Source organism: Mesoplodon densirostris, chromosome 16 (genome assembly GCF_025265405.1).
Source record: "Mesoplodon densirostris isolate mMesDen1 chromosome 16, mMesDen1 primary haplotype, whole genome shotgun sequence".
Lineage (NCBI taxonomy): Eukaryota > Metazoa > Chordata > Mammalia > Artiodactyla > Ziphiidae > Mesoplodon > Mesoplodon densirostris.
The window spans coordinates 37120521-37140399 of NC_082676.1; the positions used below are offsets into that span (position 1 = coordinate 37120521).

Below are 19879 nucleotides of genomic sequence, written 5' to 3' on the forward strand. Positions count from 1 at the left end.
CCCTGGGGGTTTTAATTGCCGTAAACAATGACTGTTTCTCTCCTAATAAACAAGGGACTGGAGGGCAGGGCTGTGCCCTGTGATGGACACCACTGTACCCACAGGGCCCAGCGTGGGTCTTGGCACACTGCAGGCCCTCAGCAAAGGTGATGAGCGTGTGAACCACCAACAACCCCTATGTCTCCACAAACACACCAGGGTCCGAGGCAGTGGCAGGCAGTTGTTTCGAACTTTATTTGAGAAAAACAGAAGGTAAAGATATCAAAAGAGTACAGAGGTTTGGTGGGTGGGGACAGTCAGTGATGGCTACTGTGGGGTGGGTAACTAGGCTAGGGCCTTTACTTGTTTCCAGGCTGTTCAGACTTCCCAGCTTCTGGGCCCCCAAGCTGGGCGCGTGCCTCGAAGGTGACAGGGATGGTGATCTCTGCCGACTGGGTGGTTGGCTTGGGCAACGGGGCCTCCACGGTGAGCGTGCCCTCGGGGGACAGGGAGGAGGAGACCTGGGTGGGGTCCACACCGGGGGGCAGCCTGGACACGCAGAAAGGGAGGAGAAGCATTACACACCTGTGTGTCCCTGTGCCCTCCTCCCGTCCCCCCAGCTCTGGAGCCAGGACTCACGTGTATTTTCGAGTGAAGCACCGGGAAATGTAGCCGTGCTCGTCCTGTCGCTCTTCGTGCTTGCCTGAGGGAGAGGGGAGTGGAGGGGTGGGGGGAAGGAGGTCAGAGGAGGCAGGGAGGGGCGACCTCTCCAGCTGGCGCACATCCAAACGCGTCCCACCTGGCGGCCAGGACTCAGGGCCGGCAAGGCTGACTAAGGGATTTGTGTGCCCCAGGCTGTCCCGGGATCTCAGAAGCTTCTGGAAAGTTCGGTTCAGGGGCTTTGGGGGCGGTGAGGGGGACTGCAGCGCCGGGCACGCGCACACGCCCCCTCCGCGGACACGGGCTAGGGGCGGAGACGGCGCGGGGCGGGCGGCGACGCCCTCTTCATACCAACCGCAGGCCGGGGTGGGTAGGCGCGGGTGGGCGCGGGGGGACCTGGTCCCTTGTGGGTGGGGCTGGGGCCGTGCGGGGTCTCCGCTGGAAGGGGGCGTTTCTTCCCTTAGCGTAGACTTTTTAGGGCTAAAAGATGCATTAGGAGCTACCAGCACCCCCCAACTCCAGAGAAGTGGATACAGGCCAGGGGCAGGGCAAGGAGGCCCACCTCGCTCCCCGGGCTCTGCCCCCGGGTCCTCGGCTAAGTTTTCACTTTCCAGCCGCCCCCCGCCCCGCATTTCAACCCAGGTCCCTGACCAGGGCTCCTCCCCAGGACCGACGAGAGGCCGGGGCCCGGCGCCCCAGTCCCCCGGGGGGGGCGGCTCACCAGTGATCTCCACCACGCCGTCCTTGGTCTTGACCGTCAGCTCCTCGGGGGCGAAGTGGTTGACGTCCAAGGACACGCGCCAGCGGTCGGCAGTCTGCTGGATCTCCGAGAAGCCGCTGCTGAGCTGCCGGCTGAGCGCGCGGCTGTAGGCAGGACCCTCGATCGCGGCGGCGGACAGAGGGCGCACGTAGCCCGGCCATCCGCTGTGACTCAGCCACTGCGACCACTCCTCGGGCAGCCGGGGCAGCCCGAAGGCCTGGTCGAAGAGGCGGCTGTGGGCCGGGTACCAATCGCGGAAAGGGTCCCAGCTGGGGCCCCGCAGGAGCGAGAAGGGCACTCGGCGCTCGGCCATGCTGGCTGGTCTGGGCGCGTCCGGCTGAGGCTCGGAGTGGTGCGAGAAGTGTCGGGCGCCCGCCCCAGCAGCGCTTTTATGGGCCTCCAGCTGGGTATTTTTAGCAGGCGTGTTTCAGGTCGCTATTAATGGCAGTGACGGGCCGGAGCAGCCCCTCCCCCTGCATTCCCCCCACTGCATACCGGGGCGCGGGGCGGGGCGAGGAAGGCCCTACCCACATCTGGAACCTTCTCTTGCTTGGGAAAACAAATGACCGGAGCCCCGGTGCTGGTGCAGTGCCCACTGCCGGACGCTCGCAGGCCTGGGTGCTAAAGCGCTAGGCCGCGATCAGTGGACAGTCCAGGAGGATAAAGCCGAGAGAGAGGTCAGGCTGCTTGTCCCAGGCCACACAGCTAGGAATCGGCAGAGCCGGGATTTGGACCCCAGGGTGTCTGAAATAATGTCTTAAGAAGCAGCATGGTTAGGAGTGTGGGCTCGGGAGCCAGACCGCCTGAGTTCACATCCAGGTCCTGCCACTCACTGGATGAACTTGTGCAAATGAGAGTCTTTGTGCCTCAGTTTCCCCATCGGGAAAATGGGGATGATGATGATGATGATGTTGAAAATGCTTCCGTCACTGGGTTGGTGTGAGGATTCAGCCACTTAATACAAGTAAACATTTTAGTCCAGGACCTGGTACATGATAATGAATTATTGTTATTATTAGCTCCTTGGAGTTGAAAGAGGGGGGAGGAAAGAGAGCGTGTATGTCTCCCTGTTGCAGAGGCGGTGACGTGTGTAGGTTTGGCCGTTTCCCCCTTGACTTCCCAGTGGGGCAGACCCAGATCACAAACCCTGAGGCCCATGCTGAGGGGGGTCAGGAGAAAGGTTACTGTCAAAGCTCCCCATTATATCTTTTTCTTGAGGAGCCCTGGACAGGGAACTTGAAATGCAGCAACCTTGAATCTCATCGGGGTTTTGCCACTGATTTTTTGTGTGATTTGGGCCAAGGCCCCTCCTTTTCCTCTTTGCAGATTATGATCTCAAAACCCCTTTTGTTTAATATTCCCACAGCACAAAGGGAGAGGGGGCTCCAGGTAGTACAGCTCCTTCAAACTTGCTTGAAGCCTGAGGCCTGCCCCATCTCCTATCTGACCACCTATGGGATCCACGCCCCTGCTCCCACCTCTGGGAGAAGATGCTGCCCCTAGGGTCGTGCCATAATCTTAACGTTCCCTCTCTCTCCTGCCTTCATTGGCATGAGCCCAGTCCAGCCTTCCTTCTCCTGACTTCTGTCTTTTTATCCCTCCTTTTTAGATGGGGAAACTGAGGTTCAGAGAGATTAGGTGACTGGCCTACGGCCTCCTGTAAGACACTAGCAGAGTAAGGCTCTTGCCTCTCTAGTGCTCAGGGCTCTTACCCTCATGGGGCTCCCACCTTGGAGTCCCTTACTTCCTCTGCTTCCGAGACCCACCCCTCTCCTGGGGCTGGGCTGAGGCTGTACTCCTGCCCGTTCCACGCAGGACTTGCACTGCCCCGCCCAGGACACCTGAGGGGCTGAAAGCCAGACTCCAGTCCACTCACCTCATTGAGCTGGGGTAGGGCTTCCCTGGTGGCGCAGTGGTTAAGAATCCACCTGCCAATGCAGGGGACACGGGTTTGATCCCTGGTCCTGGAAGACCCCACGTGCCGTGGAACAACTAAGCCCGCGAGCCACAACCACTGAGCCTGCGAGCCACAGCTACTGAGCCTGCGTGCTGCAACGACTGAAGACCGCGTGCCTAGAGCCCGTGTTCTGCAGCAAGAGAAGCTGCCACAGCGAGAAACCCGTGCACCGCAAGGAAGAGTAGCCTCCACTCACCGCAACTAGAGAAAGCCTGTGCACAGCAACAAAGACCCAACGCAGCCAAAAATTAATTAATTAATTAATTAATAATTTAAAAAATGAGCTGAGGTAACATCAAGTCTCATGCCCTCTCTGAGCCTCAATTTCCTCTTCAAGAGAGCACTCCTCGATGTCTTTCTTTCTTATCCACCTGTTCCCCATCGGGAAAGAGCTGGGGTTGGGCCACAAATCTGAGGTCACCTCTGGAAAGGCCTCTAAGCACCTGGAGCTCTCATGGGCCAAGGAGAGGAGGCAGACAGGATGCCTGCCCTCTGCCCCGCCCCTCTTGCTGGATCACATCAGGAGCCCAGTCTCCATGGGGAGCTACTCGCTGCCCCCCAAGGGTCTCAGCTTCAGGAAGCCCCAGGCCTTCACGCCCTGGCAGTCCCAGCCCCACCTATCCCCAGCTCTTAAAGTCAGGGTGAGGTCAGGAGCCAGGGAGGGCCCTCATCCGTCCCTGCCTGCCCACCTTGGCCCAGACTGGAGCCCAGGTGCCCCACCCTAGCGGGAGCTGTCAAATATAATCATGGGTGCCTTCAAGTGTGGCCCAGCCATGCTCTGGGTGGGGGCTGCCTGCCTGGCCGCCAGCACCTTGTAGACAGAAGCTACATTCAGAGCTCCCTTCATTTTGCCTGAAACCAAGGTGGGGAGGATCCATCCCTATTGCCCCGGCTCGGGGAAGTTGTGCAACCCAGGGCTCCACCCCCAGCACCCAGCCCATGGAGGTGGAGGCAGCAGAACTGAGAATTCACATCCATCTTTTTTTTTTTTTTTTTTTGATCACGCCTGGGGGGCTTGAGGGATCTTAGTTCCCCAACCAGGGATTGAACCCCGGGCCCTCTGCAGTGAAAGTGTTGCCAAATCTGGCTCCCTGGGCACCGATGCTGGATAAAAATATGGAGACAGAGAATTGGAAGATTAGAAATAGAGATGCTTTTTATTTTCTTTGCCAGGCAAAGGGAAGACACAGTAGGCTAATGCCTCAAGAACTGTGCCTCCTCCTTGGGGAATCGGAGAAGATTTTATATGTGGGGCTCGGAGTCCGGGGTATATGATAAGGATCAAAAGTCGTGGAGGTCTTGCATTTCTTTTCTTCTGCAAATTCATGGCCAAAGTTGGCATCAGGTGGCTCAGCAACCGGGTCTGATGTCCCTGAAGTTATGGACCCGTGACCTTCTTTCTGAAATGAAGAGTGCTACAGGGGAGTGTAGGGGGAGAAGAAATGCCAGTTGCAAAGGGTAATTTGTATGGAGTCAGAGAGTAATCATCTTTGTGAAGGACAAGTCTAGCTACAAGTGTTTGTTAGTAGTAACAGCTAAAGAACAACCAAGATTGCTTACCTCTTTCAGGCCTGTTTATGTTGTTTTCCCAGCCTGTTCATTGTTTCCTTATTTTCCTGTTTATCAGAAAAGCCTCATTTCTATTTTTGCTACAACAAAAGTGTGGAGTCCTAACCACTGGACTGCCAGGGAATTCCCCACATCCATCTTCAGTGGGTCACTTCTCAAGGGACTCTCAGATCAGAGCTGCCAATCATAAGGGAGGGGAACTGGGTAGCTCTGGGTGGTAGTAAGAGGGGGTAGGGGTGGAGGAGAAACTGGGTTTTGGAGTCAGACAAGGCTGGGCTTGAACCTGCTGATGTTCACTGGCCTGGTGACCTCTCTGAGCTGGCACGTCCCCATCTGCAAGACATAGCTAATAACACACCCATCTTTTTTTTTTTTTTTTTTTTTTAACACACCCATCTTGCAGGGCTGCGGTGAATCTATAACACGATAACTCCCGTGAAGTGCCTGGTGCTCAGAAGTGTTCATTGTTATTAAGGAAAGAGGGCCTTTAATTTTGGATATTGAGACTTAGATTAATGAGAATTACCTGGTTGTATGTGCTTTATAGCACGTTCAAGTATCTTATCAGAGTCCCATCCTGGAGATGAGAAAACTGAGAGGCACAACTGCCCCAAGGCCACAAAGCTGGTGAAGGATGGAGGGATTGGAACTCAGGCCTCCTGCCTCTCTATCCGGCAGGGGGGAGACTTCCCAGGCAGTCCAGGGAGGGCGGTGGGCTGTGGCTTGCAGGCCCAGGGTGAGGTGTGCAGCCCAGGGTTACCTGTGGGACAGGGAGGGTTGGGCCAGCCTCTCTGGGTTCACTTCCAGCCCTGACCAAGCACCCTTCCTCTAGGGTACTGAGCTCCCAGGGGTAGTTTTTCTGGGATTAAGAGGACAACTCCACCCACAGGGATTTCCCAGAAGCCAAGGGGGTGGGGAGCAGGGGAACACTGCAGGGATTCCTTAATCAGAGGGGCCCTTCCCCTATCCCTAGCCCCGGAGTCTGGGTTATTCTGCTGCAGCTCCGAGAACAGCCTCCCAGCTTCCTGGCCTGGCCCTGCGCCTGAGCACTTGGCCACACTAGCCACTCCCTTAGCAGGCTTTTGCCAACTCCAGCTGCCACAGCCCTTCCCTCCCTGGCCCAGCCTCAGAAAGTGCGAGAGTGTTCAGGCAGCTGCCCGAGCTCCCGGTAGAGGCCTGACAGCTGATGAAGCGCCAGCCCCTGGCACTGCTGGGAACTAAGAATGTGGGCAGCCGTAATTAGGGCGCATGGGGGTGGGGGGTGGGCTCTGGGTCTTTCTGGAAGTGTCTAGACACTGCCCCTCCAGGAGTCCATTTCCCCACACCCATCTCCTAGGCCTTTGGCTTCTGGCTGGCCTTGGGGTCACCTCGCCTCCATCACTGCTGAAGGGGTGCCAAGGAGGGGCCGGGCGGGAGGGCTGGGGATCCATCCTCCTACCCCTCCGGCCCTGCTGTCCAGTAGAAAGAATCTGTCTAGCTTGGAAGTCTGGGGATGTATATGTCTCTAACTCTGTGACCTTGGCCAACAGCCGGCCGGCCTCCGTGACTCATTTTCTTCATCTGTACGATGAGACCATCGGACTGGATGTTCTCGAAGGCTCCTTCCAGCGCTGGTGAATCAACAGTTCCTCCTCCACTCTCTACTCTCCCCCATCCCCCACGACCCCCCACCCCACCCCAGGGATGTGTATATGGTGAGTCGACGCAGAGGATGAGGGAGGGCGTGGAGATGGGGCATCCCCTGCGGTGGCCATGGAGGTGGGAGGCCCTGTGGCTGGAGCACCCTCCTGTGCTGGGTGTGCTGAGAGCCTTTCTCAGGTGGAGGGGGGCTTGGCAAAGGAAGGGTAGGCGCCTGGTGATAAGGCCCGTTTGCTGAATATGCCCTCGGCTGAGAGAGGCGGGGGTGGGAGGGTCGGGGGAGTAGGCCAGGGGGCTTCCAAGGGCACCTCAGAGAGGCAGGGGAGGCGGGTAGTCAGCTGGGACCCCCAAATTGGGCATGTGCATTTGTGACTTGCTACCCTGGGTCTGGGGCTGTAGGAAATGGATTAAGAAAAAAGGGCGGGGCTTCCCTGGTGGCGCTGTGGTTGAGAGTCCGCCTGCCGATGCAGGGGACACGGGTTACGTGCTCCGGCCCGCGAAGATCCCACATGCCGCGGAGCGGCTGGGTCCGTGAGCCACGGCCGCTGAGCCTGCGCGTCCGGAGCCTGTGCTCCGCAATGGGAGAGGCCACAGCAGTGAGAGGACCGCGTACCACAAAAAAAGAAAAAAGAAAAAAGAAAGGAAAAAGGGCGAATTTGCCAGGACCCGGGAAAGCCTTGTCCAGCCTCCTGGCTGCTGTGTGTGCAGGGAGGGGAAGGATGGAGGGGTCCCTGAGGCCCCAAGTGCAGAGACAGAGGTGAGGAGAGGACGTCCTACACCCCAAATGCCACATCTTGCTAAGGTTCCCCCACCCTTGCCCCCGTCTCCCCCTCTTGTTACCCGACATGGAATTGGAATTTCCTGTTTTCCTGCCTGCCTTCCAGTGTTTTTCCCTTTTCCCAAGGTAAGAGCAGAAGAGTTCAGTCTGAACCCTCCGTCTGCGGGAGGGACAGGGGCCTGGTACCCTCCCTGTCCTAAGCGGAGCGGGCGCCAAATAGCCAGGGAGGTGCTGAGGACAAGAGCTTCGGGCTTCCAGGCTGCCATGGATCCTCCTCCAGGGATCTCGCCTCTCTGTCCAGGCCTGTTTTGTATCCCTTCTGGCGCGCCGCCAACCAGCAGTTTTTTTTTCCGCTCTCTCTGTCGCCCTCTAGGGTCTTCCTGCTGCCACCATGCCTTTGGTCTCCACCCTCCCCCACGGTTGCTGGAAACCCTCACGCCATAGTTGCCTCGTTCACTCCTTCACTCGTTCAACAAACATCTCAAGGATGCCTGTTTGGGGAATGCAGAGATAAGAAGGCATGGCCTGGGCTCCAGAAGCTCACAGATTTAGGGAGAGAGAGACCCGCCAACAAATAACTGGATCAAGAGCTTGATACCCTAAAGGCAGGAACAGACCTAGGGCTGGAGGAATCCAGAGGCGGGAGTGGCCACTGCAGCTGGGGATCGGGGAAGGCTCCTAGAAGTAGGAGGCAGCTGAGCTGGGCCTGGAACCACGAGCTCTCCGGAACCTGTGGAGGTGGAGAGGGCATGCCTTGGGGCCGAGGGGGGCCCGGGGAGGAGGGTCCACTGGAGTCAAGGACAGTGATGGGAGCAGAGGTTGGAGGGTGGCGGCAGGAGAGGATGGCAATTCCAGGTGGAGCCGTTCGCCATTCTGAAGGCCTTCCAAGTGCTACGAGCTGGTGGACATGGTCATGGGATCCTCTTGGTGGGGAGTTCTGTTTCCTTAATTCAATACTGTGTCCTCAGAGCCAGGAACTGGGCATGGCACATAGTAGGTGTTGAGTAAGCATGTATGGAAAGAGGGAGGGAATGGTCAGATTTGAATTGTATATATGGTGGGATGGACTGGAGGGGGCCAGACCCAGGCAGGCCAGCTGGTGAGGAGGTGGGCCTAGGAGGTGTCGTGGTTAGAGGCCAGGAGTGGGGGTGGGGCAGAAAAGGAAGTGGCACTGCCTGGTCACCTGGTTGCAGCCTGGCTGTCAGGTGCAGATGAGGAAAGCGGTCCGGCTGGGCAGTGAGGGAATGGAAGGGGGGAAGGGGAAGGGGCAGCTTTGGGCTCGTGTGAGACAGGCTGAACTTTCATGCCCACCTTGGGGTATGTTTCATGCCCCCATCCCCTCCAAGAGGTGGCATCTCCAGAGCAGGGCCAAGTCTGCTTTCCCTATAGCCCCAACCCCTACCCAGCTGTTTTGTTTTTTTTTTTTGGCCGTGCCACAAGGCATGCAGGATCTTAGTTCCCCGACCAAGGATTGAACCAGTGCCACCTGTATCGGAAGCGTGAAGTCTTAACCACTGGACCTCCAGGGAACTCCCAGCCTGAGGCCTAGTTTTGCTGAACCTGTGTAAAGCGTTAAAGAGATCACTGACACTTCTTTGACCAGCTTCCTCAGATCAGAAACAGAGCCACCGGCCAAAGGCCTCCTCAGGTGCCCCTTCCGGTCTGAGGGAATAGAAAGTAGAGAGGGGTCATGTGCTGACACAGCCCTAGCCTTCAGAGCATGGCACCCCTGCTCTGCAGCCCAGACCAGACCAAGGACATCTGTGTCATGGCACGTGCAGCCCAGAGCCGTGGCCATGTCCGCTGCCCTCTCAGCAGAGGTGGGCCAGGGTTCTTGACCTGTGGAGCCCTAAAGGATTGCAGAGTGCCTGTGAGGTCTGAAGTTGCCTGCAGATGGTGGGCGTGTGCACATTCTTCCGAGGAAAGGGTTCCCAACTTCCATCAGATTCCCAAAGAGCAGCTGATTCAAAGCAAGGTTAAAATCTATCACTAAAAGAAAAGGAGAAGGAAGATGAGGAGGAGGAAGAGGAGAGTGTATGCATTTGTTTAGGTCTCTATAAAAGAAAGAAATTCAGGGCTTCCCCGGTGGCACAGTGGTTGGGAGTCCGCCTGCCGATGCAGGGGACGTGGGTTCGTGCCCCCGGTCCGGGAAGATCCCACATGCCGCGGAGCGGCTGGGCCCGTGAGCCATGGCCGCTGAGCCTGCACGTCCAGAGCCTGTGCTCCGCAACGGGAGAGGCCACAACAGTGAGGGGGCCGCGTACCGCAAAAAAAAAAAAAAAGGAAAGAAATACAGTGTGAGTAGCTATTAAAAAAAACCCACACCAAGCTCTCCCTTTCCAATCCCCATCCTAGCACCCATCCGGGGCTGGACACATGGTGTTTTCTTTTAAGTGGCCACTTATGACTCGCTCTATGGCAGGCCCTGTGCCGAGCACTCTCAGGACAACATCCCCTTTCAGCTTCCTCACAGCCCGGCGTGGAGCCTGGATTCACAGCCAGTGTTGCTCTGCGCTGTGTTCCAGCGGTTCTGAACACTCCACCGCTATGGAGGGTCCTGCACATGGGCCTGTCCTATCCCCTGTTCACTGCTGAAGCAATGCCGGGTGTCTGGGCGTTGGGCGGAATGGGGTTATTCAAAGCCCACAGGGCATCCCGGCTAGGAAGAAGGCCTTTCTGGGTCCCTGTTTTTCTCCCCACCAAGCTGCAGGCTCCACAGACTCACGCGTGGAGACACGAGGTGGACGTGCTGGGTCCTGGTCCCTTGGTGCCAGCTCTTCTCCTGATCCTGAGAAGTCTGAGTCCCTCTCATTTCTCAGACGCAAGGACCCCAGGACCCTCTGCCTTCCCCACACTCCCCAGGTACCCAAATCCACAGAGGCCTGGTCTCACCACCTGCCATCCGGGCACCAAGTGTTTATTAGAGTCCAATTTTTATCCGCACCGCGGAGAAGGAGGAGGAAACAAAGAGGGGGAACCCGGACCAGACCCCAGACCCCTCCCCCCACCGGAGCCCAGGGCATCTGCCCTGTTGGGCCAAGGAAGACTTCGTGAGATCCCTGAGGGCCCCAGGAGGAGGGGGCTGGGAGCAGCAGTAGAGGGCTGGGGGCCGCTGCTTCCCCATCCATGCCCCAGGCCAAGGCCCTCAGTCTAGATTGTACCCTTTCTTTGAAGGGGTGTAGCGCCCCTCTCTGGAAGAGGAGGAGGAAGTGCTCCCTTTGGCTCCCTGCTCCCTTGGGCAGCCCCAAAGGGCACGTGACCCTAGGCCTGCTGCCATCCGGCCCAGGTCCCAGCCACTGGGCGCACCGGGGCTCCCCGAGGCCGCTCAGTCAGCCGACTGCATTGCTCTTCCCCTCACAGGCTCCTCCTCCGTCTACCCTTTCTCCCTTCCACCTCCTGACCCGAACCCCTTTTGATCTCAGGGTCAGATGCAGCTGTGGTCTGTATATCCCACCTCTCGTCATGCAGAAGGCCTGGCTGGCGTGGCCTTGGCCCAGGGCATGGGGCGAGGGCTGGAGGGGAGAGCCTGGCCTGGAGAGGTGCGACCAAGGGTGAGCTCCCTGGCCCCTCAGGCTGGGGCTTAGGGGCCCACCCAGTCTGGGCACTCCTGGGCCAGGGGAGGGGTCTGGGGAGGCTTTGGGGCCAGCCTCCAGCCCTCAGCCAGGGTCCTCCTGCAGCCGGCTCGAAGGAAGTGGTTCCTCAGCCTGGATGGTGGTGCACCAAGGGTTAGGCCATTCTTCCTCCTGTCTAACTTAGCTCCGGCTTGCTGTCCCATCTCCGTGTCCGCCCAGTGGTAGAGAGGAGCTGAGGGTCCTATGGAGTGGCAGGGGAGGCTCCCAGGTCTGGCACCGTCAAAGGTGTCCCTGGGTCCACTGAGCTGAGGTCCCCAGGCTGGTGAGCTGGCATCAAGCAGGAAGCGGGGCAGGGTGATCCCTGTGTTCGAAACGGCTCTTTGTTCCCTGGCCATGGTGGGCGAGCAGGAGGTGAGGGCGGGGGCCCTCTAGAAGCAGCAGAATCCAGATCCTCTTTGTCTTCAGGGCCCCCGCCCTCAAGGTCTTCCCTGGACCCGAGACCTCTTTGTAGCAGTGGGGTGCAGGGCCCCTGCGGCTCCTGGGTCCTGACCCCTCGCCTCTCCCTGTGCCAGGGGGCACGAAACTGGGTCTGCTGGGCTCAGAAGCCCCCACTCTCTGAGCTGCTTCGGCTGTGGTAGCTGGGACTGGGGGTCCGGGAAGGGCTGCGAGTGCGGCTGCGGGTCCGACTGCGGCTGCTGTAGCTTCCATGGCTGTGGCCCGGGCTGGGGCTCCGGCTTGAGTAGTCGCTGCTCAGGCAGCTGGAGGAGGACGAGGGGCTGGGCCGGTAGTAGGGGATGGGACGCTTTCGGGCACTGCCGGGAGGGAAGAGCTGATTACAGGCCAGCCAAGGCCCTGAGCTGTGCCAGTCCTGGGCCCTCACTCAGGCCCTGAGCCCCTCCCCAGCAGTGGCCAGGGCTTCCCTGCCTCAGTTTCCCCTGAGCCTTGACCTTGGAATTCTCCCCACCTCCACCCCTGCTCCAGCAAGACTGGACATGCAGTGGTCCAATTTCATGTTGATCACTTTGTTTTTCCTCACTTGTCTGCAGGGAAAGGGGACCAAGACTCTGCTTGACCGGAGTAGGTGCTCAATAAAAATTTGTTGAATAAATGCAATTTTTTTTTTTTTTTTTTTCGGTATGCGGGCCTCTCACTGTTGTGGCCTCTCCCGTTGCGGAGCGCAGGCTCCGGACGCGCAGGCTCAGCGGCCATGGCTCACGGGCCCAGCCGCTCCGCGGCATATGGGATCCTCCCAGACCGGGGCACGAACCCGTATCCCCTGCATCGGCAGGCGGACTCTCAACCACTGCGCCACCAGGGAGGCCCAATAAATGCAATTTTTAAGTGCAGACAACTCACATCAGCCAAGCTAAGCAGTGGCTTCTGTGCATAGGAGGGTTTGTGAATATGGCCCATTCCTGCTTCTTTGTTCGCCACAGGATGGAGGATATTGGTTCTCAGGTCACTCAGAGGGAACAAAAGGAGCCCCCTGGCCACTGCTGCCCATGCCCAAGGCCCTGGCCCAGGCCTGCCGGCCCCCACTCCTCACTCAGCTACCTCCCGCTGGCCCGGAGTTAGTTTGAAGCCAGGAGACTGTGACCCAGAGAAAAGAAAACAGAGTTAAGGGGGCGACAATGCCCCATTGCGTGGGGTTAATTCTGAGGAAGAAAACAGGTGTATGTTAGTGGGAGGAGGAGGCAGCCTGGGAGGGGCTGAAGGGGGTGCCAGGTGGAAGGTGTGGAGGCTGTCTTAGGACCCCCTGCTTATGGGGGTATCTGGAGGGGGTTGTCCCAAGCCTGGCAGCTTGGCCTCTAGCTCTGATGTGAGAACTGAGGCCTGGAGAGGCACACTGACCTCCCATGGCTGCCCAGCAAGGCCAGGGCAGAGCTGGGCTCAGAATTTTGCCTGTGGCCCTCTACCCCATGTCGGGGATCTAAGGCCGCAGGGTGATTTCCACAAATGCAGACCATCATCTCACCTGGAGACCCAGGCCCAGACCCTCCAGTCCCGGCAGACTGTGTGGGCAAAGTGGGAGGGACCGGTTCCCCTCACAGCTGCCCCAGAGACCAGACTGCCGGTGCCCCCTCCTCCAAATTCCCCAGGGGACTGGGAAGTGAGCAGAGAGCTTAGTGAGAAAAGGAGAGGCAGACAGACAGCCGAACAGAGCCAGTCAGCTCACATGGGCATCTCCCCTGCAGCCTGTGGAGAGGGGGTCCACCCGGCCCCCAGGCTGGCCACAGGCCACTCAGCAGGCTGGACCTTGAGATGAAGGAGAAAAGGACACATCATTGCCAGGAGATGAATGTGGGGAGGGAAGGAGGAGGGAGGGGCTCCAAGAGGGATGGCTGGAATCTTCCAGAGCTGAACTCCTTGCCTGCTGCTGTACCCAGACCCCAGAACGGGCCCCTCCCCTCCATGGCCCTCAGGACGCTTCCCTTCTGGAGGCTCCCCTCCCGGCAGTGAGCCTGCACCTCTGCCTGTCGGGTCCCAACCCCTCCCCAGCACCTCAGTCCTAGCCTGAGCGCCCTCTTCCCTCTCCCAACCCTCACCTTCTCTCCTTCGGCGCCCTCCCCTCCCCGCACCAGGTGCGGTTGGTCGAGGACCCCCAAGGTCCCCGCGGCCCGGCCCCGGCCCCTCCGTACCTGGTGATGCGCCGCGGCTCCATGAAGCTGGGCGAGTCCCGGCGCCGCTTGCGGATGGGCGAGTAGCTGCGGGAGCGGCGCCGGGCGCGGGCGGCCTCGGCCTCGGCGTGCCTCGCGCGGCCCTCGCCGTCCTTGTCCCTGCGGGGCCCGGCCCGAGATGAGCGACGCGGCCCGGCAGCCCCGGCCGGCCCCGCCGCCACCCCTGGGCCCGCACTTACCGGCCCACGGTTTTCTTGGGCGACGGCGAGCGGCTGGGGCTGCGGGCCCTCTTCTCCGTGGAGCGCGAGCGGGATTTGGAGGGCGAGCGGCTGGAGCTCCACGAGCGGGGGCGCGGGCCCGGGCTGCGCGACGAGCTCTTCCCCTCCGGGCCGCCGTGCCTGCCGTGCGCGCCCGGGGACGGGGAGGTGCTGGCGGGCCGGGCGCGCGGGGGCCGCTCCTTGGCCCTGGAGGAGGGGCACGGCGACAGGTGGGGCTCAGCTGGGAGACAGTGGGCCCCGGGCAGGGGAGGTGAGGGCGGAGGGGGGCCCGGTGACAGGGAAGGTGGCTCACTTAGGGAGAGAGTGAGTGGGCGCCCTGGGGGGGAAAGGACTCAGGAGGGGAAGGGGTTCTATGGGGTTAGTGCGGACGAGGAGGTTGTTGTGTTGGGGGTCGGGGAGAGGTTCCCGGAGGAAGGAAGGGGGCTCTGGTGGGGGGAGAGGAATCAGTGAGGAAGAAGCTGTTCCGTGCTGTCGAGGGAGAGTGATCATGGGGGTGGGGGGCGATTACGGGAGGAGGGTGCTCTGTTGTGGGAGGAGGATCTGGATCTTAGCGCGGGGGCGGGTGGACAGGTCCGCTGCGGGGAGAGGGGTCAGTGGTGGGGCGCTCAGTGCGCCGGGACGGGGTATGACCGGGGAGGGGAGAGGGCTCGGTAGGGCGAGGGGGCGGGGAGGGGAGCCCGGTGCGGGTCCCAGGGGCCGAGCCCGCTCACCGTTTCCCGTGCCCGCCGTGACCTCGCTCGGAGCCGGGCTCGGGCCCGGGGCCGGGGGCTCCGCCGCCCGAGTCGCTGCTGGAGCGGGCCCTGCTGAGCGAGCGCGACGAGCCCCGGGGCGGCGTGGGACGGGCGCGTCGGCGGCCCCTGTGGCGGGGCGCGGACGCCGAGGACCGCGAGCGCCGCCGCCTCCGCCTCCGCCTCCGCCTCCGCCTCCGCCGCCGCCTGGCCGCCCCGCTGGCCGCGCGGCCTCCTTTGCCCTGCGACGACGGCACCGAGCGCGGGCTCGGGCTCTCCTTCCCCCGCGCGGGCGGCGTGGCTACGCCGGCCTCCGCCTGGTCGCGGGCCCTGGGCGAGGGCGAGCTGGGCTTCTGACGGGGAGAGAGGCAGAGAGGGCACGTAGGGGGTGGAGAGGGGACGGAGAGGGCGACAGAGGCGGGCAGAGACGGAGAGACAGAGGAGATGGAGAATCCAGAGGGGGAGAGGCAGAGGCAGAGCCGAGAGGAAAGAGACGGGGAGAGGTTAGAGAAGCAGAGAGACAGAGAGGAGACAGAGAGAGAGGACAGATCCAGAGAAGGAGCGAGAGGCCGAGGGGGAGAGAGCGGGCGGGCGGGGTAGGGGGAGAGAAGGAGAGGGGGCTTTCACCGGGCCCAGGCCGGGGGCTGCCAGTCCCGGAACATCGCACACACGGTTCCCCGCGCCTGCCCTGCCTCTGCCTCTCCTGAGTGTCCACCTTCTGGCCTCAACAGTGCAGCTCATGCAAGGTTCTCGGCATGCAAAACACAAGAGGGACGGAGCGGTGGGGGGTGGGGGGTGGGCTGTCAGGGAGGGGGAATCCAGGACGGGCACGGGGGCTGGCATTGCCCCCCCCCTCGACGGGACGGAGGATCCCGGCAGAGAGAAGAGAGAGGGCGGGCACCGGGAGGCCGGGCCAGGGCCAGCCCACCAGGCCAGGCCGCCCAGCGCTTGGGGGTGGGTGAGGGGATGGAGGGGGCACACGGCACACAGATGGGGGTGGGGGCGAGGCGGGACAACTGAACTCAAAACTGAACCGAAGAAAGGGAGGAAAAACGAAATAAAAAACAAAATCCACAAATGTCCTTAGATACCGAAATCAAAAACAATGTCTGAACTCCTGGGGAACTGACATTTTTCTGTTAACATTTTTTCTTTCTTTGTTTTCCGGCCCTGCAGAGATCTGTGGAGCTGTCAGTAGCACCCGACTGTCTTTCTGTTTCTCTCTTTTCTTTTTCTTTTTCTTTTTCTTTTTTTAAGTTCTGATTTTTTAAGTCCCTCTTGGTTAACGTCCACTTACCAATAAAGTGGCACTTCCTCCTTTAGTAGGTAAGATGTGTAAGAGAAGGGAAAAGCGTGGTAGCGTAAGTTCATCATTAGATTCACAAAAATGCAAGAGAGATAGAGAGAGAGAGAGAAAAACGCAACCACCCCATTCTAGGCCAAGAGGAGGCCATGCCACCTCTGGAGGAAGGATTAGCAGTGCCCGGCTCCTCGGGCCTGAGCAGGCACCTCTTGGGTGACCACTGGATAGAGATGTCGAATGTTTTTCCAAAAGTGGAGTCAGGACACAAGCATCGGGCTACAGAAAACCAGAAAGGGCACCTGGTACCTTCAAAAGGGCCCTGGCCGGGAAGCAGGGGTCTGAGAGCCTGCCACAATCTCACTGAGTGACCCTGGCCAAGTCACTTCCCTAGTCTGGGCCTTAGTTTCCCCATCCACAAAATGAGACGGTCAGGCTTTGCTTCTAGAGGTCCCTTCCAGAGCAAATATTCCAGGATTCCCTGACCACCCTCTCCATCCCCCACCCTCCACAGAACTGACCCTTCCTCCTGTCCTTAGGCTTCCATCCAGTAACAGTTGATTGCACTTGTCTGTCTGTAACTCTGTCCCCCATCCCTCCCCACCCCCCAATCACCAGCACCAACTTGACTTTGAGCACCTCCAGGGCCAATGTGCTGTTGGATTCAGCTTTGTAGCCTCAGTTTTTATCACAGAACTTGGCATCTAGTAGGGCCTCAGTGCGGCTTGCTGAGGAAGAAATGCCCTTGCAAGGGCCAGGGCCAAACCAGGGAGTCCTAGGAAAGGGGCAGGGTCAGGGTCAAGCTCTTTTGGCAGCCTTTTTGGAGTAGAGAGCAAAACCAGCTGCCATGCCTCAGGGCACCTTGTTGCCAGGGACTGGAAGGAGCGTGGCTTCCTTGGCATGGCCCTGGGTGCTTCCTGGAGGGGGTGGGGGTGCGGCGTTAAGACCTCTCTGTGCTAAGCCTGAATCCCTAGATGAAGAAGTCAGCTTCCTCTGGGGCAGGGCACAGCTAGCTCACGATTGGTGGCTGCAGCAGCCAATGAACACCAGCCATAGCAGGGAGAGCAGCTGTCCAGAGCCAAATGGGCCATGAAGACCTGGGAGAGCCTTCTGTTTAGGGCAGGGGCAGACATAGGCAGGCAGAATGGATATCACTGGGTACCGAGGTGCCCCTTGAGCACTCTGACCTTCCTGATCACCAGCTCGCCTCTGCTAGGAGAGACGGATGCTGGGCTGTTCCGCCACGGCCCCTCTGAAATGGCAATCCATTCTCAGTAGACCAGGAGACACTTGTCTTCCCTAACACATAACCCCTTCCACCCCAGCAGGTGGCCAGTGCCTCACAGCGCCCAAGCCCCCAGAACTAGGTTCTGTCATCCAGCATCCTTTTCCCTCCAGAGGAGGCAAATGAGAAAGAAGTCTCCAGGATCCTAAGCACTGAGACCCAAGCCCCTGGGCCAGACTCCCTGTGCTGAGCCAGATGCTTCCTGCCTAGCATGTCTTGAAGTCCAAGCTCTTCCCCACTTCCCTCTCACCTCCTTCAAGCCAAATGGCTGTTAGAGCCCCAGATGATAGTAATTGGCAAAGTGGAACACGCTGGGATTAGCTCTGATGTGAGTTTGCCGTGAAACCTTAAGGAAGTGACCAACTCTGGGAGCCTCAGTTTCCCCATTGGTAAAGTGGGGGATAGCTGGGTCTCTGCTAGGTGGGCCTGTATAGGGGCTGAGAGGTTCTTTTCAGAGGACAACTCTTACTCATGGTCCCCCTACAGATGAATAGGGTCAGAGCACAGCAGGAAGGCCTGGGGCCCCATGGGTATCTCTCACGTGCCAGGATGGAGGAGGATGGGAGGAAGGCTAGGTTGGGTAGGGTGGCAGATAGCACCTCCCTGGGGAGACTTCTAGAGCCAATCTCAGCCTTACCCACCCATCCCTCCAGAAGCCCTGGAGAAAGAGTCACCGTGATCCTGCCAGCAGGTGAGGCTCTTCCCCAGCTTGGGTCTCATTCTTCCCAGGAATTGAGGGAGATCCAAGTCCAGACATCACGGAACTTCATGGACGGACAGGACTGTGGTGGCCAGGGACCTCCAAACGTCCCCAGAAGCCTGTTCTTTGTGACTATTGTCCCTCTTGCCTCTTTCCCCTGGCTAATGCCTATCACCCCCCTACCCTAGCAAGAGGTCACCACCTCCAGGAAGCCTCTCCTGATCCTCACCCTGAGTCGGGTGCTCTCCTCTATGATCCCACAGACCCTGGTTCCTTCCCTTAGTATGGACTCTGCCAGGCTGTGCCAGGGCTGGGGCTACCGTGGCCAGCAGGAGCTCCCCATCCACGGTTCAGCTCTTCCCTCTCATCGTTCTGAGTGATCTTCATCAGTCCTCCAGCCTGACAGGCGGGGGCTGTGAACCCAGGCCTGCCTGCCTCTACCCTGGCATGGACACCAAGATGGGGCCTGGTATGGAGGAGTGCCAGCATGTGCTGGCCTAGTGTGTGCATGTATGAATGAATGAGTGAGTGAGTGAATGAAGGACCGCACATGCCTCTGAGCCCTGCTCCCAGGAGCCCCTCTGCTCTTTAGTACCACCTGCTACCTGACATCTTTTGCTTACATAAGTCATTTTTGAGGGGAAAGATAAGCAAGGGACAGGGTGCTTGTCCAATCCTGGTATCCTTAAGGACAAGAACAAGTGAGCATCTGGAACAGCCACTCCCTCTAACTCAGCATCTGAAAATCTTATTTTGGGGGCCCTGGTCACATCAGGTACTCCTTGAAGGCGAGGCCTCCACTCCCGCGTCAGGCTGGGACGGAGTCTCCTCCGTCAGACCAGCGGCACTTTCTCCCTCCCTGAACAATTTCCTCGTCAGCCCTCCAGCACCACCCAGGGATGAGGGATGCTCTGGTGGGTAAGTGCCCCAGGACCTGCCCCTGGGACCAGCATGGGGGGAGGAGAGGAGGAAGAGCCAGGCTTTCTCTTTTCAAAGCTGAGGATGGAGGCCCACTGAGGCCTCACAAGGGTTGGGGTGTCAAACTTCTGCAGCGGCTCCCAGGTGGGGCAGGGAACAGTTTAAAGGGCAAGGACGGGGAGATGGGGCCCCTGAGGACCTACTTCTAATGTGTATCCTCAGTGTGGCTGCATGAGCACTGGGCTGGGAGTCACAAGTCTCAGGATCCAGGCCTGGTTCTCCATCAATATCTTGAGGGACCCTGGCCCCTACTGACTGTCCCTTCTGGATCATCTGCACTGAGGGACCACATTTAGCCCACATTTGGAAGATGGAAGGATGCTGGGGGACTGAGGGAGCCCCTGACTGGGTTGGGTTGTGGTCCAGGCAGGGGGGTGGGAGAGCTGAGCATCCCCACCATCTCTCAAGTTGCCCCCACAGAGACTTTGCTAAGTAGGTTATCTACATCCGGTACCTGTTCCTGGCCAGCTCACATCACCCCTGAAGTTCAACAACCATTACGCCCAAAAGATGGAGCGGTGAGGTTCAGTCCAGGTACCAGCTGCTGCACCTGCCACCAGGGCAGGACCGTGGGAGCCCAGCAGGCCCTGGAAGGTGGGACAGAACTCCTTCGTCAGGCCTGACCTCAGCCAGAACTTCTTCCAAGATCTGGAGGCCAAGAGGCCCAGCATAGGCCCTTCCACCATCGCTTATTGCCCAAGGTGGCCCCGGGGACTGGCAGGCGTGAGGGTGAGGGGCTTAGCGGCTACTCCAGACAATAGAAATCAAACTGGCTTCACCGCAGCATACAGCTCAGGAAGGGAACACAAACTCGGAATGCTAAACCACACAGAAATGCATTCGGACAACAAAATGAGAAAGAGAGGGCGTGAGGGAGGCTTGGGGGATGGGGGCGGGGATGGAGAGGAAGAAGAAGGAGAAGGGGAAGGTGGAAAAGGGGGGAAGAATGAACCAGAAAAGTTGTCAGGAAAAGTCAAGAAAACTAAACGACAAACCAGGAAACACAGCTTTGTAGCTCATTTGGAGAAAATGCAAGTTACAAATGAGTAGTCGTTAAAATAAAGAAAGAAAAAGGGAGG

The 19879-nt window shown here is 59.3% G+C and overlaps 2 protein-coding genes and 1 long non-coding RNA gene across 3 annotated transcripts in view; 1 reads left to right on the forward strand and 2 right to left on the reverse strand.

Annotated features, from left to right (window-relative positions):
• Positions 1–215: 215 nt before the first annotated feature.
• HSPB1 (heat shock protein family B (small) member 1) lies at positions 216–1891 on the reverse strand. Its single transcript, XM_060077688.1, has 3 exons — positions 1361–1891; positions 619–682; positions 216–528 (listed from the first exon to the last, which is right to left on the reverse strand). The coding sequence occupies exons 1-3, from the start codon at positions 1710–1712 to the stop codon at positions 339–341; spliced, it is 606 nt and encodes a 201-aa protein (XP_059933671.1). The 5' UTR covers positions 1713–1891; the 3' UTR covers positions 216–338.
• Positions 1892–6062: 4171 nt separating this feature from the next.
• LOC132503815 (uncharacterized) lies at positions 6063–11950 on the forward strand. Its single transcript, XR_009534643.1, has 3 exons — positions 6063–6150; positions 6455–6619; positions 7715–11950. It is a non-coding gene; the product is annotated as an uncharacterized LOC132503815 (long non-coding RNA).
• The window catches only part of SRRM3 (serine/arginine repetitive matrix 3), a 33199-nt gene continuing 24788 nt past the window's right edge, over positions 11469–19879 (reverse strand). Inside the window, exons 11-14 of the mRNA XM_060120627.1 lie at positions 14520–14890; positions 13771–13995; positions 13553–13690; positions 11469–11725 (exon numbers count right to left, since the gene is read on the reverse strand). Of these exons, the coding sequence (XP_059976610.1) occupies positions 11512–11725; positions 13553–13690; positions 13771–13995; positions 14520–14890 (948 nt within the window). The 3' untranslated portion in view covers positions 11469–11511. The remainder of the gene's footprint in view (positions 11726–13552; positions 13691–13770; positions 13996–14519; positions 14891–19879) is intronic.

Bases quoted from the DNA above. Each gene is read 5' to 3' on its own strand.
- HSPB1 (XM_060077688.1), bottom strand. From the start codon at position 1,712: ATGGCCGAGCGCCGAGTGCCCTTCTCGCTCCTGCGGGGCCCCAGCTGG. The intron at 683-1,360 runs GTGAGCCGCCCC...CCTCTCCCTCAG, and splicing joins CGGCGTGGTGGAGATCACTG to GCAAGCACGAAGAGCGACAG. The intron at 529-618 runs GTGAGTCCTGGC...CTGCGTGTCCAG, and splicing joins TGCTTCACTCGAAAATACAC to GCTGCCCCCCGGTGTGGACC.